Source organism: Peromyscus leucopus, chromosome 4, assembly GCF_004664715.2.
Source record: "Peromyscus leucopus breed LL Stock chromosome 4, UCI_PerLeu_2.1, whole genome shotgun sequence".
Taxonomy (NCBI): Eukaryota; Metazoa; Chordata; class Mammalia; order Rodentia; family Cricetidae; genus Peromyscus; species Peromyscus leucopus.
The window spans coordinates 16,982,763-17,010,695 of NC_051066.1; the positions used below are offsets into that span (position 1 = coordinate 16,982,763).

A 27,933-nucleotide genomic window follows, 5' to 3' on the forward strand; every position below is an offset into this window, starting at 1 on the left:
CAAAAAAAGAGAATTACAGACCAATTTCCCTTATGGACAAAAACTCTCAATAAAATGCTTGCAACTGAATCCAAGAACACCTCAAAAAGATTGTCTACCATAATCAAGTAGAGTTCAACCCAGAGATGCAGGAATGGTTTAAGATATGTAAATCAACAAATGTAATCCACCACAAACAGAAAGAAATAAACCATGTGATCATCTCATTAGATGCAGAAAAGGCATTTAACAAAATCCAACATCCCTTCATAATAAAAGTCCTTAAGAAATTGGTGATATGAGGGACATATATAAACATAATAAAGGCAGTTTATAGCAAGCCTATAGCCAACATCAAATTAAATGGAAAGAAACTCAAAGAAATTCCACTGAAATCAGGAATGAGATATCACTCTCTCCATATCTATTTAATGTAGTACTTCAAGACTTAGCTAGAGCAATAAGACAACTGAAGGAGATCAGGGGATAGAAATTGGAAAGGAAGTAGTAAAAGTATCATTATTTGCAGATGATATTAGAGTATACATAAGTGACCACAAAAATTCCACCAGTGAACTCTTAAAGCAGATAAATACTTTCAACAAAGTAACTGGATTTAAAACCTAATCACAAAATTCAGTAGCCCCCATATATACAAATGAAAAACAGACTGAGAAAGAAATCAGGGAAATATCACCTTTCACAATAGACTCAAATAATATATCTTGGGGTAACTCTAGCCAAGCAAGTGAAACACTTGCATGATAAAAACTTCAAGGCTTTGAAGAAAAAAATTAAAAAAGATATCAGAAGATGGAAAGATCTCCCATGCTTATGGACCCCTAGAACTAACACAGTAAAAAACAGCCACCCTACCAAAAGCAATCTACAGATTCAATGCATTTCATATTAAAATTTTAACACAATTCTTTACAGACTTTGGAAAGACAATTCACAAGGAAAAACAAAACAAAACAAACAAAGAAAAAAACCCTGGGAAGCTAAAACAATACTGAATAATAAAAGAACTGCTGGAGGTCTCACCATTCCTGATTTCAAGTTGTACTATAGAGCTAGCATAATAAAAACAGCATTGTATTTGCATAAAAAACATGTTGATCAATACAATCATGCTGAAGATGCAGGCATAAATCCACACACCTATTGACACCTGATTTTTAATAAAGAAGCCATAAATACACAATGTAAAAAAAGACAGTGTCTTCAACAAATGGTCCTGATCATACTGGATGTCTACCTGTAGAAGGTGCCAAATAGATCCATACTTATCACTCTGCACAAAACTCAAGTCCAAATGGATCAAAGACCTGAACATAAAACTAAATACTGAACGTTGTAGAACAGAAAGTGAGGATTAACCTTGAACCCATTGGCACAGAAGACTTCCTGAACAGAATACTGATAGCACAGGAACTATGGTCAACAATTAATAAATGGGATATCATGAAACTGAAAAGATCTGTAAAGCAAAGGACACCATTATTTGGACAAAGTGATAGCCTACAGAATAGGAAAACATTTTTACCAACTCCACATCTGATAGAGGACTAATATACAAAATACATAAAGAACTCAAGAAAGTAGATATCCAAAATCCAATAATCCAATTAAAATGGGGTACAGATCTAAACAGAGATTTCTCTATAGAGGAAACTCAAATGCTGGAGAAAAACGTAAAGAAATATTCAACATCAAATGCAAATCAAAACTACTTTGAGATTCCATCTTACACATCCAGTCAGAATGGCTAAGATCCATAACACAAATGACCGCTCATGCTCCTGAGGATGTAGAATAAGGGTAACACTCATTTATTGGTGGTGAGAGTACAAACTTATACAGCCACTTTGGAAATCAATATGGCAGTTCCTCAGAAAGATGGGAATTGATCTACCTCAAAATCCAGCTAACCACTCAGGTATACACCAAAGGACACATAATTTTATCACAAGGACACTTATTCAGCCATGTTCATTGCTACTCTATTCATAATAGCCAGAAACTGAAAACAACCTAGATGTCCCTCATCAGAAGAATGGATAAAGAAAATGAATGTTCTACATTTACACAATGGAGTATTACTCGGCTACTTAAAGAAATATGATGAAATTTGCAAGCACATGCATGGAACTTGAAAAATTCATTCTTAGTGAAGTAATCCAGAAACACAAAGATAAATATGGAATGTATTCACTTATTAGCCATTAAATAAATGATAATGAAGCTATAATCCATAAACCCACAGAGGTTAGCTACAGCATAAGGGACTAGGCAGGGCACACGGATCTTCCTGGGAAGAGGAAACAGAATAGATTTTATGGGAGGACTGGGTGCAGATAAGGATGAGAAAGGGAAGATCAAATGTGGAGCAGGAGGGGAGAGAGGGTTACAGGAGGGAATGTAGGGAGAGACCCCTGGAATTGAGGGGCATTTGATGTATATGGAAACCTAGTGCAGTGGAAACTTCCTAAAATATTATGAAGCCAATCCTAATGAGGTCTTCAAATATTGAGGGATACAGAGTACCAATTGATCATCTCTTGTCACCAAATAAGGCTTCTATTACTGGAACTAATTTGCATGCAATTGAGATGTTGGCTAAGGGGGTCCCATGGAAATCCCCAAACAATCCAGGGTATTGCTAAGACAATGCATTGCTCTCTGAAAACTGACAGCATGACTCCATTGCTGAGGAGAACACCCACACAATTCATTGAATATGGAATTAATTCAAGCTTGTGCCAGCATGAAGCCTTGCTCTTACTTTCTAGCAACTTTAATGCAGAAAAATACTCCACAGATTAGATAACAAGAATGTAAATACCAACTCAGCCAAAAAACCTTTGACCTGTCTTGCCTGCAAAATATGATGCTGGGTTAATGTTGGCACAGAACTTGTGGAGGTAGTCAACTGATGTCTGATTTTGACTTAAGGCTCACTCCGGGAGATGGAATCCATGCCTGACACTGATTGAGTGACCAAGAACCAGAGACTAGATAGCCTGGAAACCTAGGGTAAAAGCAAACACTACTGAACTAAAAGAAAAAGTAACAATAAAATGACTCCTAATGATATGCTTCTATACTCATAGATTGGTACCTTATTCAGCCATTATCAGAGAGGCTTCCTCCTGTAAATGATGGAAACAAATACAGAGATCTACAGTCAGAGAGAGAGAGAGAGAGAGAGAGAGAGAGAGAGAGAGAGAGAGAGAGAGGGAGAGAGAGAGAGAGAGAGAGAAAGGCAGGCCTTGGAACATACAGTTCTAAATGGGATGTCTTCATGAATGCCTCCCTTTAGAGCTCAGGGAATCCCAAGGAAGTTGAGGCAGAAAGAATGTATAAACCAGAGGGAATGGAGGACACCAGGAGAACAAGACTCTATGAGTCAACTAAGCAAGGTGCATATGAACTCACAGAGACTAAAGTAGCAAGCACAGAGCTTACATGGATCTGCATCAGTTCTTCTAACTATATTTATAGCTTTCAGCTTAGTATTTTTATGGGACTCCTTAATGTGTAAATGAGTGGATTTCTGATTCTCGTGCTTGCTCTTCTGGCTCTTTTCCTTCTGTTGGGTTGCCTGGTCTAACCTCAACGTGAAGGTTATTGCTTTATTTATTAACATTTTTATTTTGCCATGTTTTGTTTTTATCTCTTAAAAACCTGTCCTTATCTAATGAGAGACAAAGCAGGAGTGCATCCAGAGGGGAGGGGAGGTGTGTAGAAAATGGGAGGAGTAGAGGGAGAGACATATTACATGTGAAAAAAAAATCTATTTTCAACAGAGAAAAATGAAAAAAATGTGTATTTCCAGTCTAAAAAATGTAAATTATGTTATCCTTTAAATGACAAAATTGCTGATGAACCTAAAGGAATCCAGTTATTTAGACAGAGGTAGATGCTTTATTTTAGATTCACAATATGGTGTTTAAACACTTGAAAAAAAGCATCAAAAGTAGTTATTCATTTGTAAACAATAAGTTCAAAACTTCATGGAGCAAAATGTTCTTCAGTAGATTTGAAGAACTTGAAGGGGAGGCACTCCTCCTGAGAACTAGCTTTCATGGTACCAGAAGTCACCTATGCAAGCTTCCAAAGCAGGAAAGCACAGAAGCAACTAACGGTCCTACATAGCTGTGATGCCTATGAACCACAATAGTGATCAGCATGCCATGAAAACCCTAAAGGTTCGAAGAACAGGGATGCATACCACAGAGGTAGCCAACAGTTCTCTAATTGGACTGGCACATACACCATGGAGGTAACCAACAACTCTGCAATTGGACTCAAGACCCACTCAACAAATCATGCCTCATACTGGAAACCTAGTCTACTCCCTGGGGCTAACAAAGTCGCAGATCTTGGAGGAGAACTTACAACGACCACTTTGGCCAAATGGTGTAATCCCTAACTGCATTCTAAATATTTTTCTTCACACCCCTCTTCAAGGAAGTTTTATCATTGCATAGAGAGGCCATTGCTGAAAACCATACCCAATCCAAATGCAGAGTTTGGAGCCCAGTCCTCATAGAAACATCTACAAAACCTCCAGCATTTAAGGCTCAGGGAACATTGTGGAAGGGGGGAAGAAAGATTTTAAGAGCTAGTAGATCAAGGATTTTGCTGTAAGACTGTCTCCTAATAATGTCAGAAGCTACACCTGTGAAATAGCACCAACATAATTGCCTAAACATGAGTTGAGCAAGGATAATAAAAATAGACATGCTAACTGAGGGGAAAGACCATGAGGTTTCAGTCCTACACAAAGAACTACAGGCCACTAAGGAATGTGGAGAGTAGGGGAAACAGTTTTCCCCAGGAAAGAGTACATCAATTAGTTATTCCACACCAAATGATCAGCCCTCAAAACCCACAGAAAAGTAACATTATACAGACTGGGCAGGTTATATTTACTAGTATATATATGTATATACAAATATATACATATATATATCATATACACATGTGACAGTGAAGAGAGGCCATGAATTTTAAAGAGATCAAGGAGCAAATATAGAAGAGTTTGAAGGGATAAAAGGGAATGGGAAAATGATGTAATTATATTTTAATATCAAAAATAAAAAATAATAAAAAGTAAGGGCACATTGAAAATGAACTCTAGGAATGAGCATGGTCGTTAGGCATGATAGTTTTTTCTTTGACTTTCAATTCATTTCTCAGTCTTTATTTTCCTTCTTATAACCTGCTTACTTGCTATTTACCATATATTGTATTGATGGCAATTGGGATCTTTTTCACTCTTTGCTTATTGTGGAAAACAAGGGACATTGCTGGTGTGGCCACATACTAAATTTAAAAAATGATAATTTTTTAAAATGTATCCAATAGATTGTTTTAAGGTGTAATTTATATTACTGGGCCATAAAGGAAATCCTCAGACAGCTTTCCCTTTTAGCTAGTTTCTGTCACTTTGCTACTAACTAAAGATGAGTGAGTGGCTGGCTACTCTGCTCTTATGGATTGTGATACCACAAGATAAAGTAGGAAGAATAAATGGGATTTGACTTCATTGGTTTAACCTCTAGAAGAATCATGAGGCTAAGAAGAGAGGCTGTGGGAGGGGATCAATAGCTGACAAATGAGCAGAGTCTCAGTCAGTTGGAAGGTGCATTTATTTCCACATGACGTAGGAGAATAAATCACCTGCTGAATTCAACAGTCAGGACTGTCCTTGGCAAAACAACACTCCACCTTTCTCTACTTAAAATCTCTGGGAACTATAGTAAAAAGGGTACTCTAAAAATAATATAATTTGGGAAACTGGAGGTGCATCTATCCAAACTGATGCTTGCCTCAATTAATTATTAAATATAGCATCAAATTATTTGAGAGAATGTGAGTTATCACCTCACCCACAGTCTGTTTACAAACATGTGATCCTTGTTGCCATCAAAACAGTAAAAAAGCTTATTTACAGTCTGCTAATGAGGCATGATCTCTACGTTATTGCTTATTGAGATATTTTTCCCTCCCAGATTGCATTTCTCTTACCATTTTCTTTTTGTAACTTAAAGTTATCCTTTAGTATAGGCATTTTCTTCCTTCTCTACATATACTATAAACCTGTTTGATCCATTTTGGGGCTTCACATTTGCCCTTATCCTACTTTCCATCTGTTCTCTATCATTTTTGTTTTAGTGACAAGTAGCTTAAGGTAACAGACACTGTGTTTTACTCCTAAAATAAGAAGGCTTTATGGATTTGTTATGGCCCAGATCCCAACTGCCTTGGCATATTGGATCCCAGGATATCCTTACAAGAAGGGCAGAAATACAGGACAGAGCCAAACTCAAATTCCATAATTACATATTGTTGTATGACATTTTTCTATAAATTGCAACATTCTACACAAATTGAAACCCCTGCTCCAAGGAGGAAGGAGACTATAGTGAGTTGCAGGAGATTAAAAAAAAGGTCACATATCCAGGAGATCAGAAAATTGGAAGATTCTTGGGGGACTCTATCAAGCAGTGTAGAAAGTTGCTAGGAGTGGGAACTCTGAACAGTCAGTCTTCAGAGAGAGATATTCAGAGTGTGAAGCTGCCTGCAAGGTGCAAAGAGAGATGCAGGGGTGCAGCTGTCAGGAGTCTTCACCCATGTTGGGTGAGCTTTCTGGCAATGCAGCTGCATTTGAGTTATCCCTGTAGCTGATAAGTAACCCCACACCCATACTCCTGTTAGTAACCCCAATAAAAACTCATGGATTCACCAAATTGAACATGGGTGCAAATTATTACTTTGGTCTATTTTGGGGTCCTTTTCTGTGGTGAATAGATGTGTGTGTCATGTCTCCCCAGAAATGGTCTGTCACACTAAACACTGAAAGCTTAATTTTTAATAAAAGATTTTGTCAAAGTTGCTCAGATCCGAGTGACCAAAGCATATAACACGATCAGACCTAAAGTAAAAGAAGTGAGGGATGTCTTCTTAGCACAAGAAAAAAGAGTCTTTTGCTAGGATTCAACTAACACATAATTTACAGAAAAAAAATTAAAGTAAACCGTTTGTTCCAATGACACAAGGAGTTGCCTGGACAGATACAAAGGCAAGGACTACAGCTGGCCTTCGAGACTCATAATGAGAGGCCCTTGTACTTTAAGACTTACCTTTCCCATGCACGCTCCCGTTAGATGTTTGATTCCCTTTGTTTCCCCTTTATCAGGAAAACTTCATTTCCCCCCTTACCTTCATGAGAGAAAGCAACAAGGGTGACATATGCCAAGTATCAGGATCCAAGAAGAACTGTCTGTCAATCTTAATTCAATGCTATCAGATAAGACTGAGACTGCTTGAGTATGGATGAGGTTTTCCTTTGCAGAGCTGTAGACAGAACCCAACAGGGTTGGGTGCACTGAGCAAGGTAACTCCTATGATTCAGCAATGTGGTACGGTGATTATGTTGAAGTAAACTAAACAAGAAAAGGTAAGATCATCACTCTACCTAGATTTCATTTAGCCATAGACTGTCATTTAGTGATCACTCTTTTATTAAACATCTAAGTAAAATTATTACTACAATAATAATCTTCATTTCCTACAAAAAGAAAACTGGGCTTTATACTACAAAGTCTTCTAGCTCCTCCTTTGAAAACATGACTTTCTTCTTGCAAAATGCTGTACCCAAGTTTTCAATTTCTCTCTAACATAAAAAGAAAGAAAATATCATAAGTAGATATTATTCCAACGACAGCCAAGATATCAACACAGCTGTCTCCTTACATACACGGTTTCAAATGTAGCCATAAAGATATTTTCACTATTGATGTTTAAGTAATTTTGAAGCAAGAGACAGAATAAAAACAATAAAGTTTATTTATACTAGCCTTTATATATCTAAATTTTCTATAAGTAATGACAGCAAGTAAATGAAGTATTATATTTTAAAATTATTGTTATCTATTATTGTTCACAATCTATGTTATTTGCTTATTTGTTAATGTTATGAAGCAGAAATTATAACTCTGTGTTGAAGATGAGACAAGTTGAATAGTTGGCTAAAGTTCCCATTGTTATTAAGTGGCAGTTTCAAGGCATAAATCCAGGATGGATTAATTCCAAAATCTGCACTTGTTTGTTAAGTATCTAGCTTTTTCATTTCAGTGTTTTCCCATGCTAATATTCACTGAGCATTGGGCTCAGCTCGAGCAATGAGTGCACATAGGAAATGGTATAGGGTAGCCTTATTTGGGAAGAGTGGGCCCCGAACAATCACTACTCTGCACTGGAAATTGAAGAAAATTAAAGCAGCAAATGCTGATCAAGTATCTATTTGTGATATTTAATTTTATCTTCATCTTGACAGAGTGTTAGAATAGCTGGTAAAACTTTTATGGATACTTCTGCAAGGTTCTTTCAGGAAGAGATTAATGTGAAAGTGAGTAGACTAAAGATACATACACTCCGGCCACTATCCAATCCATTTGTTTCTGGACAGAGCATGAGATTCTACCCACAGAGGAAGGGAACTTGCTTTCTGGTTCTCCTTTTAGCTGGGACATTCATCTTCTTATGTCTTTGGCCATTAAAATATCTAGTTCCTTTGTCTGTAGGCTGTGGCTGTGGGCTGAATTATACCACCTGCTCTTCTAATTCTCCAGCTTTTTGGACTTCCTCGCTTCCACAATAGTGTGAGCCAATTCCTATAATAAATCTCATATACTATACATATCTTATTGGCTTTGTTTCTCTGGAGAAACCTGACTGCTACAGTACTACAGATCAGATAGTCAGCCAGGTGTTGTAGAAGACACTCAGACTTAGCTCATTCTTTCAAATGGCAGATTACATATGCTTTAAAGGGAAGCTGAACTAAATGAAGGCAAGGAAAGATTGAAATGAAGCAGGATGGGATGTGTTCCCAGAGCTCCAGACCTCAACACAGAGGAGAAGATGAGGAGGGATATGAAACGATTTATGAATACCTCCTCGAAATTTTGAAGAAAAAATCTATAGTAAGAGACAATTTTCCTGTGATTTATATTTTCTAATTGGTCATTTTACTCATTGATGGTTTGATTAACCAATTTTGGGTTAATTATCATTTTACTGCCAATAAATGCATGATATTATCCTCTACTTTAGAGGTTAGACGATCAATTTGTTTTTTAAATGAGGTAAAACCAGAGTTTTAGGCAACGAAGTTATTCCACATAATTTAACAATTCCTGCAAAGTACAGTTTCAGATATTGTAAGCATCTAAAATGTTTTTTTTTTTTAATGAAATGTTCTACTGATACTACTGATACTAATTCTTAGCCAGGCATATCATTGGATAAAATAGCTCCATTTTGACTTTTTTATATTTTCAGTTTTTAAAAGTGTTAAATTTGTAAGGAAATGATAATTCTAAAGATTTTAGAGAAAGTATTTTGCATGCCATCTTATGCTTATTTTAGTGTTTGGGGCTACGGCTTCAATAAATTTGTTGTAATTATTAGTTATCTGTCTAATTAGGAATCCGGAATGAAGCATTTTCACAAGCTGTCCACTTCATTTGCTCTCCTGGAGATGTGATATAACTGTCTTTCAACAGACAGATGACAGCAAACAGTGCCCTCTTTGAAGTATTCATCTTAGGCTAATATTGAGCTAGGCACTTCATATTTGATGATTAGCTTGGCCTCTAGTTTAATACTACATTTTAAATGGATTCATTTCTTAATTTGTGAATTTTATTATTGCATGTGAAATTTGCCTATATTAATGTTCTTTTCCTTAACTCAGGACTAAAAAGCAACAATGGTTTTTATAGGAATGTGTGCATGTGCATGTTTAAATAGGGTCTGACTTATAATATGCCAAGTGCTATCAGTGATGATTATGTAGTTTGAAGGGAAGTTATGACTTAGAAATAGATGTGGCATATGTTCTACACTACTTTAAAAATATGCCTGTGGGAAACTTGAAAAAAAAATCACAAATCCTGCTTGAATCAAAGACTTGCATAAATTGACTTTCAATTTATTTCTTTGCATGGAAATGTTTATACCTCTCAGCATTTGGACATTAGGCAGCTTAAAATCTAACTTTTTAATAACACAATGAGAAGAGCAGCTGCACCTACAGCATTTTTTGATGTCAGACTATGTTCTATCTGCTTTATATGAGTTACTATTTATTCTATAATCTTCATAGCCAGCCTATCATATTTAAAACGTATACAAGAAAAATCTTAATATTTAATTGGCATTACATACACACTGGAAAAATAAAACATTTAGAGAAAAAAACAAGTAAAAACCTCTTTAAAAAACAAACACCTAGAGTCATGTGCAGAACTAGCAAATTATTTTATTTACATAAAAGTGCACACATACTTCATTTGTACACAGAAAATCCTAAGTATATATGTACCCACATATTTTACAATAAATAGTATTTTACTTATGTTTCTAGATGAACATAAAAAGATGCCTCAAAATATTATTCACCAACCACAATATTACAAAAGCACCCAATGAACTCAAAGGAGGAACTTCAAGCATGGACTACCACATACTAAGCCTAGCACAACTTGTACAAAAGACGAAATAAGACACTGCAGATATCACCAGGAAAAGAACAGAATAGAGATGTGAAATGGAGAACAGAGCTGTTGGCTTTCTGAACAGTGTCATAAGAGCATATTTGTTGATTAGGACTTACCTTCCATGAGTCCTCTTTGAGTATTTTACTTGATTGATATTGTACAAATGAGAAGTGAGAAAGAAGTTAACATCTACTGAAGGGAGAGTAACCACACATCTCAAGCCCCAGAAGCCTTCTTCCTTTTGCCTACTCTCATACAATGTCATGTTACATCATAAAGATGGCTACTCAACTCTTCTAGAAGGTGAGGATACTGAGAGTAAGGTAATTTCCAAAGAAAGCTCGGTGACATGGGCATTGTAGGCATCAGCTTTTAACATTTAGAAATACTCAAATGTAACTCATTGTTTCCACACAGAATTCTTATTCTCATTCTGATTACCTAAACGCACGCACACACACACACACACACACACACACACACACACACACACACACACACACAACTCTAATTTGAGGGGCTACAAATAATGAGCCCATGACTGGAATTTTCTGCCCAGAAATACTTTCTTTTTAATTTTGGAAATGTTCCATAAATGTATATAAAATTGGACTGTCAAATGAAGGGAATGAAGTCCTAAACCTTAATGTGAATAAAATTTTAAAAAATAATCTTCCAGCACGGAAGTGTTTGAAAACATCTTCATCTTCATTATTGTTGAGCTGATTTAGACCCACATTTGCTTATCTAGTACCCGAATGGTTTGTTACAATGCCACTCAAATGAAAATCATGAAGATAAAGTGCTTCAACTACATTCTACTCAGAACTGCTCAGATGGTAACCTGTTTGGTTCTCCCGTGATGCTGTAGCCATAAAAACTGGCACCAATATGAAGAGACAGTAGTTTTAAAAAGGGTTCAACACTAGAAACACAGTCCATCTCTCAAATAGCACCTTTTCAGTTACTTTACTGAACGTACTCTTTTTAAGGAAACCATCGGAAACATTTTAATGGCAGACTCATTTGAAGAGCAATGCTTATCACATGCATAATTTGGTTCCTTCCTTCACACATAGCTACTACTGATGCTTCTTACAGAGAAGCAACATTTCCATAATGTTACCAACTCCCATGAAAATGATGGTATCATGATCAGCTTGACTTTTTAGATAAAGGTACTTATCACCAAAACAAATGCACTCCACATTTGAGTGTATATATTTATATTTAATTTGGAAACTGGACAAGGAATTGTAGTCCACTGCCTGAAATAAAAGAGATCTTTTGCCGTGGTGAGCTGGGCCTGTTTCTTGGGCATTTTAAGTAAATTGATATGAGTATTTCATTTCTATTACTGAGAAAGATTCATCCAGAAGATAAGTATGGCGTCTCACTATGGTAATTGTAGTCAGGACAAACCTTTTGCACAAGTTTATAATCAACACTGTAAAAGGCAATGTAAATGCAGATGACCTTAAACGGTTTAGAACATAACCAAGACACATGGCTCTGAGTCTGCTCCTGGTAGCAGATCTTGGATGGGTCGAAATTGCACAGAGCGGTCTTCTTTGCCCGATCTGTTTTTTCATACTCAATACGGCAGTTGAAAGATTTGGATTCCTTGGTCTCCAAGGTAGACTGAGGGGATACTTCAAATTCCACTATTTTAGAGGGCGGTACCAAGCTCACGGAAACATTGCCCAGGCCTGTTGAATTGTGTCGGAAATAAACACTGAACGTTCCATTTCCATGGTCAACAATTTTTCCTGTGATGAGCAGGTTAAGTTTGACAGTTTTAATGTTAGAATGGAAGTCACCCCACCCAAACATTTTCTTAAATTTTCCTGTTTTCACTATTGGCCGTCTTTTAGTTCTTGCTAGTGGCTCCTGAATCTCCGTGATGTTAGCCAGCCAATCCCAAAAATTTTCCATGCTGTCTGAATATGCAGGCTTTGGACCTGGAGGCTGTTTAACAAATAGACGCAGAGGACTGGTAATCCGTGAGTGTACCACATTTCCAACCAATGCTCCTGGAACATCTCTGTCTTCCCAGTCTACACCCTCTGTGGTGTGTATCACTTCTTCACTGTCACAAAAGAGCTGTGAGAAAAAAAGAAAGAAAAATATACTTTGGGACAGGTTTTGAAAATAAGCATAGGTTGATAAGGCAAAGAGAAATGAGATAATTTAGATTCCAATGATCCATTTACACACAGATATGTTCAACAGAATAATGACAAGAGCATTTAATTCAAGCAGTGTAAAATGGTGAGAACAAATGCTGAAATGGTGAGGTTAAAACGAAATATTACAGCTTTGTTGTTGCTGTGGTTCTCTACATCCTCAGCATTTAATTTGCAGATTGGCTCAAGTAGTATTTTTGGCCCTCATGTGATAAACCATTAAATTTGTGAATATTTGTTCTTTTAGATAGATGAATATATAAATACCAAAAAATTCTACCAAGGAGTTACAAAGCCAATTAAGTATAAAATATTAATAAATCTTTTAAATATATTTGGAAAGGTTATGGCATTACTTTATTCAAAGACTTAATACATATAATTTCATAGGTTTCATTAAAATTCCATCTAAAAATCTGTAACAAAAATAATGATTGATATTTCATTTTCTGAGGCAATTTTAGATGGAAAACATAATTATATATTTAGTTGCCTTACATTAAGAGAAAATAATGTGAAAAGGTATACATTGATTAAGATTCTCTATAGCTTGATATATTTATTATAATAAAACCACACTCCAATGACAGAATTACTAAGGAAGACCTATATATCTGTTTTGAAAGTTCCAAAGTATTTTAGTTCAAACCATAGCCACTGAGACAGCAACTTTATCTATATTTTATTGTTCTTTTTATTGTTTTAGGAGTAGAAGTCCTCATGACTTTCCCAATTCCTTTAGTTATCAATGTGGGTTATGAAGGGCAAGATTACGACATATATGAAACTATTACTTGGAATGAATATTTATGACTGAGTTACAGAGTATGAGAAACAGAGTTCCTGGTGGAAATATAGATAGCCTCTTATCTTCATGGTACAAAACCACTATTGTAATGATTCCAGAGAAAACTGTCAGCATGATGAAGAGGAGGAGCAAAGTGAGGCTGGAATCATGCACTGCTTCTCCAACCCATTCAAACTTCCAAAGCACTTGGCAAAATTCATTTCAGATTATTTTCAATAAAATTTCAGAAGATAATAGATACAGCACAGACTAAAAATATCACACAACCCAGTCTGAGAATGTGATGTTTCTCATTGGTCACAAAACTTTGGAAGTTTAAGTTCTATCAGAACCTAGTTAGACATGTCTACCTACATAGTCCCAGAATCACTGTGAGGTATGGATCCAAAGACTCAAAAACAGTGGAGTTTCATCCTTTTTTTTTTTTCTTCAAAATTTTTACTTGTCACTAAAACTACTATGGTTATATTAAAGATGATTTGATATAACACACATTCTTGCTTTTGTGAGAACTCATCCATTCCACATTTTAGGTGTTTACACATACATACACTGAGTTGTTCACTTCTAGACCCAACATGGCAGGGGTGAAATTATTCCAAAGGAAGATACTTGTGCCACTCCATTTGACTAAGAAACTGTTTTTTTAAAAAATCCCAGATGAATTGGAATTTCCCTAGGAATCTCATGTAAGGAAGAGAAAAGACATTTTATTTATCAACCAATCAGAGCAACACATATTCACAGCATACAGAAAGACATCCACAGCACTTCCCCTTTTCTTTTTTCAAAATGAAGCTTTTAACTTTAACATAGTAAAATTATATATAATAGAGCAGTTATCAAGAAAGAATCACAATTACAATATCCAATTCACTTATATTTGACAAATTCAAAGAAAATATTTTATTTATTTTTTATTTGTGAGTCCAAGGTTTCATATCTAACTTATCTCTTATCATAACCAGGGAAAATCATAACTATCTAATCTTCAGTTATATCAGTGACCTCAGAAGGATACAATATTACCTAAGTAAACAGGAAGAGCATTGTAAGCAACTTCCAAAATCTAGACTGACAGAGACAGCTGTCTGCCTGAACAGTCATCCAAAGTTTGGTGTACCAATGTGAGGCTCTCAAATTTCCATGAGACCTAAAAGGTTTTAAAAAGGGCTTCTAAAACACATAATAACAGAGCCAAAAACAGCTTTCTACTTCATCTCTCATGCAGGTCAAGATATAGAGATGCCATGGCATGCGGACTTGAGCTACAGTATGGCAGATTCACAGCATATGGGCTTGAGTGCAGCATGGCAGATTCTTGCCACTGTACACTGCTGTGGATATCACTCTATGTAAATAAAACACTGATGGCCAATGACCAGGCAGGAGGTAGGTGGGACAAGGAGAGAGGAGAATTCTGGGAAGCGGAAGGCTGGGAGAGAGACTGCAGCCACCGCCAGGACAAGCAGCATGTAGAGACTCTGGTAAGCCACCAGCCACGTGGCAAGGTATAGATTTATAGAAATGGGTTAATTTAAGATAAAAGAGCAGTTAGCAAGAAGCCTGCCACGGCCATACAGTTTATAAGTGATATAAGCGTCTGAGTGATTATTTTATAAGTGGATTGTGGGACTGCGGGGCTTGGGGAACCTGGAGAGAAGCCCTCCAGCAACAGTACACAGTGGCATCTGCAAGCCACTCAGCGTGGTGTGTGGTGGATATAGCTTTTGCTAGTACATACAACAAATAAAATAAAGGAAAGAAAGAAAAGATTTTTGGGCCACATGCTGCTGGATGGAAGCATAGACCCACTGCTTCACAGAGTCAGCAATAAGCATGGTTCCCCCAGAGCTGGCGGTAAATGTAGTTCTTCCATGTTGGAAAGCTGAGGTGGGTGGAGCCAGCAGCCAAAGCTGCCACTCCAGTACTTGCCACTGCAGTTTAAAGCAATAGATTCACAATAAAACAGATTCAGATGGAATACATCTCTAACTGGTTTACAATGTATATAAAAATATACATAGGCTTGGAAGATAGAAGAAAAGGAATATAGACAGTTATATAAAAAAATAGAGAGTTTTAAAAAATAAAGTCTTTAAAGAGAAAGTAAAAGTAATATAAAAAATAAGCCACGGTAAAGATGAAAATCACACACAGAGTCTGGATTATATTGTCTTTGGGATTTTTAACTCCAGAGAGACATTTGATTGTAAAAACTGTTGAGTTAAATCAATATATATTTTAAAGGTATCTCAATTTCAAAATTTATGTCTAAGGATATGTTGCTTTGGAAGAGAGACTGCTTTTGTTTCCATAGGAAGCAATAGGCTATGGATTTGTTCCAGATTAAGATGGATCAGATTTGATCCTGAACTTTAACAGATGGTACCTATCAATAAAGATTATAGCCGGTTTTCCCAGGACTTGAACATTATTTCAAACTTTCTCAGGATCTCCTTAAAACTACCATCACCCCTATCAGCAGGAAGTAGCCTAGAGAATTTCACCCACATTCCCCCCCAAAAAAATGGATTATGGATGTTTGTCTTTATTTAGGTTGTTGGTTACAAATTGCTATTGGTCATAGTCAATCTCTTTCTAAAAGAAAAGGGGGGATATGATATAGATATACAGGATATAGATATGATAGGGTAAAGAGTAAAAACTTGTTTAAAATGTTTACATTGCTATGATTTTACTTTATTGATACAAATTTAAAGTTAATTTTATTATATTTTATGTACATTTCTCTTGTTTAAGGTATTATGTTTGTTCAACTCACTTAAAATTATAATATATGATTAAAAATACAGATTAATAATTAGTCATCCATGTTAATCAAACTTATAGTCATGTTAAGTTTTTTAGGTATACATAGATATATTTCAATTCGGTAGGTAATCTTCAAACACTTCAAAGACCTATAGAATATGGCATTTAAAATGTTTTAAAAACTTGGACAATGAGACATGTCTGCTCCTGGCAGCAGCGATTTACTTCAAAGAGGAAGATGGATGTTGAAGATACTCCCTACGGAGTTTAAGTTCTACTTGGCTAGACAGCCATTTGGGCAAGAAACTGTTCTTGCCTGGACTTCTGATAAAATGTTATATAAACTGGACATGCAGGACTCATAAGAAGGTGACCACTAAATTTGCCAAAACAAGGCAAAATGGTTCTTCAGTTTCCTGCTTCACAGAGGAGACTGACAGACATTTTACAGGACACAGAGAAAAGTGACTGAGAGACTAGTCCTATGGGCTGAAGATGGATTCCCCAACGTTACAGAGGAACTTTGGATGACTTTCCAGGCAGACAATTCTCTCTGTTGTTTCCAGAATTTTGGAAGTTGCTTACAATATATTTCCTGTTTACTTACATATTATTATATCCTTCTGGGGTCTTTGATGTAGTTGAAGACTAGATAGTTATAATTTCTCTTGGTTATGAGAAAAGATAAGTTAGATATGAAACCTTAGACTCATAAATATAGGATAAATAGAATATTTTCTTTGAATTTGCCAAATACAAATAGACTAGCTATTGTAACTATAATATGTTAAAGTTGAAATCTTCCTGTTTTATTAGACAGAAAAGGGGAGGTGCTATGGAATATCATTCTATATGCTGTGAATGTGTGTTGCTCTGATTGGCCAGTAGCCAGGCAGGAAGTATAGGCAGGATAAGCAGACAAGGAGAATTCTGGGAAGAGGAAGGCTGAGTCAGGGGTCACTGGCTAGACACAGAGGAAGCAAGATGACAAGGCAGAACTGAGAAAGGGTACCAAGCTACATGGCTAAACATAGATAAGAATCATGGGTTAATTTAAGTGTAAGAACTAGTCAGTAATAAGCCTGATGCAATGGCCCTACAGTTTGTAATTAATATAAGCCTCTGTGTGTTTATTTGGGTCTGAGTGGCTGCTGACCTGGCAGCACACAGGAAAACTTCAAGCTACAGTGTATACCTTTCTTGCTTTTTATTTAAACTTAAACTGTACTGTCACGGTATCCCAAAGAGACTTGGAAGGAGCTGTAGATTTGTTGATTTTTTTTCTTCTTACCAGTGTGACCACATTGAATATATGTTGTTTTTTCTGTTTTGTTTTTTTCCCACTAATATTTGTCTCTTTAGTTGGTGTGTTCAGGATAGGTGGCTTAGCATGCCTTGTTAGGACTGCCAGGACTACATTTTTGCACATGGTGAGCAAGTGCTTTAGCACTGAACTACTGAACTATTTCTTTAGGTCTTGGTTCTGATTTATTTTGCTATAGGATTTTTTACAGCTTTATCCAAGTTGGCCTCAGATTCATGAGGCTCCTGCCTCTCTCTGTCCTTTCAAGTGTTATAACTACAGGCATATGCCACCCTATCTGGTTTCACTACTTCTATCCCTGAGGTATTACAGATGACATATTCCCAAGGGAAAGATTTAGGATTTGGGGATCAAACTATATCTGATACTGTAACTATAGCTTTCTAATTTTGAACTCTTGGCTATATTGTACACAAATCAATGGTAATAGCCATGGAGTTTAGTTTTCCAGCTCCAGTGCTGGAGAACTGAAAAATCTGTGTCAAATGACACATCTTGACCCCCAGTGAGACCAAGATCACACAAGTAGATTAAAGACACCCACTTTCTCTCCTGAATAATTGGGAATGTTGTTGTCTGTTTTTACCTGTGTATTTACTTTGTGAGATTTGCCTTGTTAAGGAAATAAGTCAGAAACACCTGCTGTTTGCTGAAAATCTCCTGTACATGAACTGCTCCTTTGCTTACTGAATAGACTTGACTTGGTACAACTTCAAAACTTCTTTTCTCACACCTGTTTGCCTTCCTCTCTTCCAGAGGACATATTCCTTCAGATTCCTCTTTTAAGACGCCTTTGGTATTTATGTTCTTATTTTTTAAAATAATAGGGATAAAGAGATAGCCCAGTGGTTAAAAGCACTTGCTGCTATTGCAGAGGACCTAAACTCAGCTGCCAGAACCTATGTAATGTGTCTCATAGATGTCATGAACTGCAGCTCCAGGGACTCTAATGCCCTCTTCTGTCCACCTGCACACACATGCATATTCACACACATATACATGAATATAAATAAAATAAAATTTTAAAAGGTTTTATTATTTCATTTTTTCTTTTACTTTTGAGATTGTAATATAATTGTAACATTTCTCCCTCCCCTTTCTTACCTCCAAACCATCGCATATACCCCTCCTTGCTCTCAAGTTCATGACCCATTTTTTTCATTAATTGTTGTTACATGTATACACACAAACACATGAGTACACACAGATACACAACCATAAATCCATAAATTGAACCTTCTCAGTATGTATAGTGTTACTCACTTGTATGTTTTCTGGGCTGACCATATGGTATGGGTCTGGATAACTAATACCAACTGGGGAGGACTATTTCTTTCACTTCCATCATTTCTTACTTTCTCGTAGTTCCTTGAGTGGGAATGAGGCCTTCTGGGCTTTTCTCCACCCACTTTACTATGTCTACTATTGTTGTCCTTGTTCAGGTCATGTCCAACTCAGTTTAGGCAGTCATGTTGATGAGATTTTATGGGTATCAACTCTGACATTACTAGGATACACAATATCATAGCAAACTTGCTGATCCACTGGCTTTTCCATTATTTCTACCCCACAGCTATTACTGAGCCTTTGATGTAGGAGTTGTTTTTCAGAGGTATCCATTGGGCCTGGACTCCACACTTCTGTACTTTGATTGGTCATGGTTTTCTGTAGTGGTCTCCTTCTTTTGCAAAAAGATAAGGGGCGAGGACTACACTTATTTGTGGGTGTAAGAACACATATTTAGAATACAGGTAGGGATTATGCTGTTTTGCTAATGTGGTGGTTATACATTATCCTTCAAGATTCATGACTTCACTAGCCCTGAGTAGTTGGTACATTTCCAGACCAGGCATGATTTTGTCTTGTTGAGTGGGTCTTGTGGCCAATTAGAAAGCTGTTGGTTACTGCCAAGATCTGTGTGTCACTACTGCAGCCTGAGGGTTATCGTGCTATGCTGGTTTTTGTTATATTCCATGGGCATCAAAGCTGGGTAAGATTGTTGGTTGCCTCTTTCTTTTGGAAGTTTGCATGGCACCTTCTGGTACCAAAAGAGCTAGAGGGAGGAGGCATTTGCGTTAGTTCCAGCTCAGGGACATTTGGGACCTCCTCTGTCTGAAGTGCACTGTGTTTTCAGCCTAGGGGCTTACCTTCTATCTTTGGAGGAGCAGCCAAGGGCTCTAGCAATAGCCTGTAATATTTTGGAAAATTTTTCAACAATCTTGACTAATACTTCAGAAGAGGGTTTCTCATTTCTGATGTAGAGGTTTTTGTTAGATGGCTTCACCTCTTGGGGGGATAGCTGTCAGTCCAATTGGAAAATTTCATTTAAACTATATTAAATATCCACCATATTAAACTATTTCATTTCATTTATTTATTTATTCATTTAGTGTGTGTGTGTGTGTGTGCGTGCGTGTGTGCGTGCGTGTGTGTGTGTGTGTGTGTGTGTGTGTGTGTGTGTATTTGGAGGTCAGCAGGCAACTTGCAGGAGTTGGTTCTTTCTTTCTACCATGTAGTTATTAGGGGACTGAATTCAAGGATTAAATCAGGTTTTGTGGCAAGCATCTTTACCCACTGACCAATCTCACCAGACCCTAAATTTTTATAACCTTCTGCCAACTTATACTTTATTAACAGAACTAAGATACATTTTATTCAAAAGTACTATCGGCCACAAGTATGGGAACAACAGTCTCTGCTACCAGAAGTTGTTTGTCTTTTTTCCCCTTAAGTGTTTATTGCATGTTGCAGGTTCTCCTGAACTTTTCCTGTTTAGAATGTGTCTGTTGAATCGGTGCATTGTTCAACCTCCCTGTCAGTTCTGGTTTTGCTTTTTGAAAACCTATAAATATTGACCCCAATTCAGTGGAAAGTGTTTTCCAATCTTATCTAATTGTAATGAATTTTAGAACATGTCATAGACCCTAGCACCTTATGAGACTATTCCTTACTGCTGGGACTGCTGATGTGATGGTTCTGAGGTTACTCACTGTCTTAACGTTCAGTTGCTGTGAAGAGACACCATGACCATGACAACTCTTATAAAGGAAAATGTTTAATTGCAACTGGTTTACAATTCAGAAGTTAGTCCATTATTGTTGTGACAAGAAGCATGACAGCGTACAGGCAGAAATGGTACTGGAGAAGGAGCCTAGAATTCCACATCTGGATTGACAGGAAGTAGGGAGAGAAAGAAAGAGAGAGGGGCACTGGGCTTGGCTTGGAATTCTGAAACCCCTGGTCACACACTTCCTCCAACAAGGCAACACCAATGCCAACAAAGAAACACCTCCTAGTGGTGGCACTCCCTAGTGACCAAGTATTGAAATATATGGGGGCCATTCCTATTCAAACCATCATACTCACTAATAAAAGCAAATGGCCATTCACTGATTTTTGGTAAGATATATTTTCCAAAAGAAATTTATAAAGATGTAACAGAAATTCATCCAAACATATATGACTCCCTTAAGAAATACAACTTAGGGAACAAAAACAAATTTAAGTCTATCAAAGAAATAAATTAGATGAGATTTTATATAAAGGTTCTTTAACTCTTCAGAAAAGATTTTCCATATGAGATTAAAACACAATTCTATTCCTAAAATAATCATTCTAACAAAGTCTTCTTACAAAACATACTAAAAGGGCCCTTGATTTTATGGTTGATTTACATAAAATAATATTTAGCCTATAGTACAAACTATAACATTCCCTCCCCGTATTGAAAATCCTGACTAGACATTTCTTATATAGGAAGTATTTATTTTATATATACCTGTACCATTTGTGTATAAAATATCTACTTGTCTATCAACTGTTTATCTATTTCCACAGATGACCATCTCTAATTTGCTCTGGCAATATCATTAGCCAAGTTGACAAAAACTGTGCAATTCAGTTGAGCAGTCTGCACCATGCTGATTTCTGGAGCTAAGTACAAATCTCAATAAGGAGTTCAGTAATGATTTTCTAGTGTAATTAAAAATAGAAATACATTTCTCATCATCTTAAATGCTGATGAAACTGCATTCCATTCCAGACTTCCTCCTCCTCTGGTATAACTTGTGCATCTTCCTTTTATTCTAAGTCATCACTATGTGGTGGTGTCATCACTGAGAAAGAACATTTTTATAGGGGATTATAGCAGATCTGTTAGATGGTTGCATGATCTAAGCCTCTAAAGTTCATGCTTACTCTCAGAAGACCTTACGAGTGGAGACAGACTAGATAAACAAGCTACAACTCTGCCCTTGTTGTACACACATAGCCTTGTCCATAGAGAAGCAACATGATATGGTAGGAAAAGAAACCATTTAGTGATTATGGATATTATTTCTCCTTCCATAAGTCTATGACCTGAACCCCAAATTTTCTCATTTATATCTAAAGTGTTTTTTAGGACAAAGAAAAGAATGATTAGAGACTAATTCATAGCACAAGGCCCTTCAATAACCAATGTTTCTTCCACATCCAAATGCAGAACCTCATGACTCCTTCTGAACACTGTTTCTAAAGAATTATACAAATTCATAAGCCTCCAAAGAACTGACTAATGAGTAATTGAAGACTGTGTTCTGTGCCATATGATAAATTAACAACTCAGTAGAAATCTGCCTTCTCAACCAAAGAGATCAATCATTTCCTCATACATAGTCTCACTAGCAGTGAATTCACACCTAGATCAGAAATGCTGATAAACTCTCTTCACTGACAAAATGTGTTTATGGATTTTAAAAATCGTTTTTATAAAATTCAGTATGAAAATGTTCATATAAACTAAAACATCACACACCAAAATTAACTGCCCTTACGGTCTATACAGCTCAATGAACTTCTGTACAATTAAAATAGCTGTCTTGAATTGAAGCTGTGGAGCTTCATATTAAATTTTACACTGTCAGTATTATAAGCATTCATCCACCATCAAATGAAAAAAAAATCATGACACAATTAGAACTTGAAGAACAATTGGCTTCATAGCTTCTCCTCTTTGATTCTAGTCCAATGAGTTCTGCAAGAAGACTTGCATCAGAGTAGGAACCTTCAGTACTGAACAGTATCTGTGATAAAATATTCTAGAAGAAGACAGTAGGTTTTTCTTAACTTGGCAAAATTTCCTATCAAAGTAAAGTTGTTATTTGCTAGCTGCAACATGTGGCTGTGTCCCTTTACTTACTTCTGTACTTCCTGGGGCTCTCATGCCAGTATCAGTATCATCCCTGGTTTTTGTTCTATCATCTTAGGACAATAATGCAAAAACACTTCCCTGTAAGCACCAAGTGGAGTTTTATAAAGGGGAAGAAAGAACAAGTGTTGATCTTTATCTGTTTTAAAAGTCTGTGTTTTCAACACATTCACCAAAGCTTAAATAATTTATGTTTTGTTGGATGAATCAATTTCAGTAATCACACACATTAGTTAGATACAATGATATCATATTATCCTTCTCTGCTTCTTACAGAGGAATCCAAAGAAGATTAATAAGAGCTCAAACTGTCATCAATTAATTGAAGCAGTTGGAGAGAAGCAGGTAGAGTAATAAGACCATTTCATTTCAGTTCCTTTTGTCATGGTGTTGGAAAGGGTAGCTGACAGGCTCAAGTCATTCATCTTAACAAGCTGAAGTTGAATTTCACTGATAATTAAATGCATTTTTCTTATGGGCAGGAAAACTGCAATGAATTTTATAGCAGCAGATGTGAGAACTGTCACAAATTATAGAAATCATTTATTAACCAAAAGGCATATTTCTCTGAAACATTCTTTAAAAAATTTCAACTCTATCTGCTATATAATTTAATAAGCATTTTATTTTCAAATAATTTTAGTTAACTCAAAAATTGAACAATATGATGCGTTTCAATGTGCTCTGCTCAATGCCCTCCATTGTTAACTTCTAACAATAAAATGCACTTTTCCTAAGCAGTGATACACTTCATTTTCAGGCCTAGATTTTCCTTATATTTCTTTTACCATTCACTGTGTATTCCAGGATCTCACTCTGTCATTGTGAATTTCTATCCATGTTGTCTCACATAGGACAGTTGCTCAGATTTTTGTGGCTTGCCATTGTTGATTATTTTTAGGAATATTGGAGAGATAATTTTTAGAATTCTCCCCAACTTGGTGCGTCTGCTTTTTTTTATGGTTAGGCTGAACTGATGAGCTTGCAGGAAGAACTTGAACATTAGTACTACTTTCATTTGTTTAATTAAAGAGTCTGTGCTAACAAAATTACTTAACTGCTGTTAATGTTGATATCCTGTTTAAGTAGAGAAAATCCTTAAGAAAAATGTTTTCATTTAGAATTATCATAAAGCTTGGATCTCTAAAACAAACCATTAGAGCCTTTAAACCCAATGATTCAAACATGCATTTTCTGACTTAACAGGAAAACATTAGCTGTTAACATGTTCTGTTTAATAAAATAAGAAGTCTAGAAAAATTTACAAATAACCCCAAACATATTGTTTTGACAGAATTAAGTTCATTGCTTCATTTACTTTTGTTCATCCCTGAGATCACCAAGAATGCTTACAGCACTCCCATGCTAGCTTTTAAGTCACTGGATGATAGAGCCTGTATATTGTAAGAAGGAATATGTTGACATAAACATTTGTAGCTGAATATACACATCAAGATAATTATGCTGAGTCAAGAATGAATAGAGGAGCCTGACAGAAATGAGCTCGGTCAGATGATAAGATCAAAGCACAGAAGAACAGGACAGAAACAGGAAATCATGTCACTGTTCTAACACCTTCTACAAAACTTGTTCTCCCTTTGTGCCTTTTGCTTAGCAGAAAAAAAGGTAACAACTCAAAAAATCATAGCTCTTTAAAGAAATGAAGGGGCTTATGCAATGGACAGTGAATTCTGATGAGACAAATCTATCTGTAGGTACTCTGGCTAAGTAGGTGGAGGGTGCAGTTCAGAGGCATGAGGAAAACTCAAATCCCCTTCATATAAGTTTCATATAAGCACCTGTTACTTTGTAACCATATTCAACATACTTTCCATATATATTATTCCAGGTACCTGTAATTGTACTCTTGGCCCTGGAAGTTTAACACTGAAAAGGACCAACAGTACTTGGGTTCTAGGAAAAGCTACATTGATTTTCTGACCTTTCACAAGCATGAAAGGGTGCTATGCTGAACTCCTCAGTTGCAATTCAGTGCTGAGGAGATGACCACTGTAGGCCTTACAAGTGTAGCTTTTACAAGACTGGGGACAGAACATTGAAAGAAACAGCCATCCCAACCAAAGGAACAGGGGCAGTAAGGTAGAAAGGACTGAGCAGAGATGTACAATTAATATCAATTTTTATTCAGATAAAGAAAGTCAAGATGTTCCAGTTGATAGCTGAAAGTGAATGAAGTAGTGACTAGACAAACAAATCTGTTTGTGTATTTTATATTCCTCTGCCACTAAATAGAAATTCTGTCTTGATTGGCTTCTAGTTACTAATGAGAATATGATAACATTATAGATAGTTAAATTTTCTTGTGAGAAGCTAATATTGTGACGTTTCACACTACCATATACATGGCCTGAAGCTCAGTGTGTCTTTCCACTGCAGTTCTAGAAGAAATGACCTTATCAGGGTTCGTCTTTCCCCTTCACACAGCCAAAGAGCTAGGAAGAGTTTGTAATATATTTTCCCAGGTTCAGAAACAGACAGACTTTGGCCACAATTAGCATAATCATCTTTCAAAGTTCCATATAGGTTTGATAGTTTAGAGTTACTTGCTAATGTAACTTGTTCCAGATAAATAATAATATTCCAAGTTTACCATTGTGTTTATAAGAGTCTTAGAAGTCTGCTAATAGTTAACAAAACTTAGTAATATCCTTGATTGTCATTGGACAAACTAGTGTCCATATCTAAGAAGAAACAGAATAATCTAACTGTCCCTACAGTTAGACTATTAAAGAGGCAATTATACTACAAGTTTCTCTTTTAAAATTTTTATTTAATTTGCCATTATTGGGAGGAAGAGAATGCCACGATGCTCATGGTGAGGTCTGGGCAATTTTGTGGGGTTGGTTCTCTTCTTCCACCTTCATATGATACCAGGAATCAAACTCAAGTTGACAGGCTCATGAAGTATGTTCCCTAACCCACCAACCATTGTGCTTGCCCCAAGGTTTCGGGTTTCTGTATTTGCATTGAACAATTATATTTACAGTTTATACTAGCTTACTTGAAAATACGTGCAGCAACACACACAGCACACAATACATTGCATAGATTATCTGCCATTAAAAGGGAAGTCTTATGGCTTATAATTATATACAGCACACCAATAATTTGTATTCCTTATCCATAAAAGAAGAAAATCTTGACTCTCAAGAAAAAACAGTAATGAACTATATGTTTCCATGTATGTAACAAACTAGGTATGCTGACTTTTTTTTTAAAGAAGAGCTCTAGCATATGCTACAACAGATAAATTAACAAGATCTGAACAAATGATTTTTAGAGGACACTCCAGAAGCACTTATTCATTTTCTTTCAATGTGACAACCACTGCTAAGTACAAGGTGGGGAGGATAGCTGGTTTGCTTGATGGATTTGTTTACTTTTATAAAACTATAATGATTGAATCTATATAGCTGGCAACTAATTATTTCATTTGGGTGTGCTTGTTTAAGCCAAGAACTGTAAACTGGCCACTGTTATGTAACGTGAAGGTAGCTCACAGATCATTTTAAAGCTGAAAAATAGAACCAATAATGAAATGGGTTCTGCAGCCTTGTTTGTGTTGTTTGTATATAGCTGATAATTGGATTGCTTTAATAATCCTGTTCCATTCCCTGCAGTTAAAACAAAATGACAACAACTTGCTTAGCAGAAACACACACACATACACATACACACACACACACACACACAGAGAGAGAGAGAGAGAGAGAGAGAGAGAGAGAGAGAGAGAGAGAGCTGATCAGCTTTTAAAATACATCTTGAAAAGCACTTTCTCTGAGGAGAGAATTTTCCTGAATATTGTCCATACAGTTATGTGCCTATTGGATACATGTAGTGTTTTATTGATGACAAGCACTACAGCTTGCTTGAGAGCCATAATTCTGGTGCTCCATTACAAAGCAATCACAGCAGATTAAGGAAGAAAAAGTGAAATGAAGAATAACACAATCAAACACCTGTCAATATGTTAATTGCATATATTAATATTTCATGGCATTGTTTCAAAATTCATTTTGCATTTGAAAACAAATGGTTGCTTGGGAAAAGAGCTAAAAGTAGCCATCTTTTCTGCTGAGAGTCACAAGTTTGTTTTATCTTTAGAAAACTTTTAATATTCTTCACAATTTTCTAAATTGATGCAGGAACTAACAGGAAATACAGATATGAAGACAGAAATCTCATCAGTAAGAGCCAAAAAGTTCAATTGCAATGTCTGGCAGTAGTTTTATTGCTAAGGTTAAATATGGCAACTCTTATTTTATCTATATGACAGTATTCACTGGCAGAAATATCACCCTCATAAAAAATCTATACAAATAACTGTGTACACAGTGGGTCACTTTGGATTGGGTGTCCACCAGAGACTGTCACAACTGTGGAGATGACATTTAAGCTCACATGTGGAAGACTATGTGAGTCTCATTGGTGTGGCAGGAGTATTATAAGCAGAGGGAAAATGTGTGGGAAGGAGGACTGATGGCCAGACGAAGCTCAGTGAATTCTAATGGCTGGATAAGAACAGTGCAAGGGCAGAGGCAATATAGAAACGGCATCCAGGGATGGAGCCAAGTGGACATTAGGCTGAGTGTGTTACTTGTTGGCTGTATTTAATAAATGTGTGTTGAGTTTTTATGAGACAAAACTTTATCATGGTCTCACCAGCTAACACGCAAGACACCCTTTTCCTGGAAATGCATTGGCCACAGTAGCCAGATTATTAGGTAGGTGATTTTTACTCTCCTTCCTTTTCTTCAATTCCAATCCCCGAGTCTTATCCCCAGTATGGTACAGACTGCCTACCGCATCCTCTCCTTCCCTTCTGTACCCACTCTGAGGAAACTATGCATATCTTCTCCTATAGCCTTCCTTCCTTGCACCGTCCTTCAGTTTCAGCCTCCAATACCCTAAGCACTCTTTGTTTGGAAACCTGCTGTCAGGTAGGTGATCTTTCTCTCTCTTTCCAGTCCTCCAATTCCAATTTTCCAGTCTCATCCCCATCTTTGTAGCAGACCACTTGAAGCAGCCTGTTTCCCTCTCTTCCTCCATTCCTTACGGACTACACAGATCATCATGGT

At 36.5% G+C, this 27,933-nt stretch overlaps 1 protein-coding gene across 1 annotated transcript in view; it reads right to left on the bottom strand.

Moving 5' to 3' along the window:
• Window positions 1-10,081: 10,081 nt before the first annotated feature.
• The window catches only part of Nxph2 (neurexophilin 2), a 110,158-nt gene continuing 92,306 nt past the window's right edge, over window positions 10,082-27,933 (bottom strand). The window contains exon 2 of the mRNA XM_028868662.2: window positions 10,082-12,656. Within this exon, the coding sequence (XP_028724495.1) occupies window positions 11,922-12,656 (735 nt within the window). The 3' untranslated portion in view covers window positions 10,082-11,921. The remainder of the gene's footprint in view (window positions 12,657-27,933) is intronic.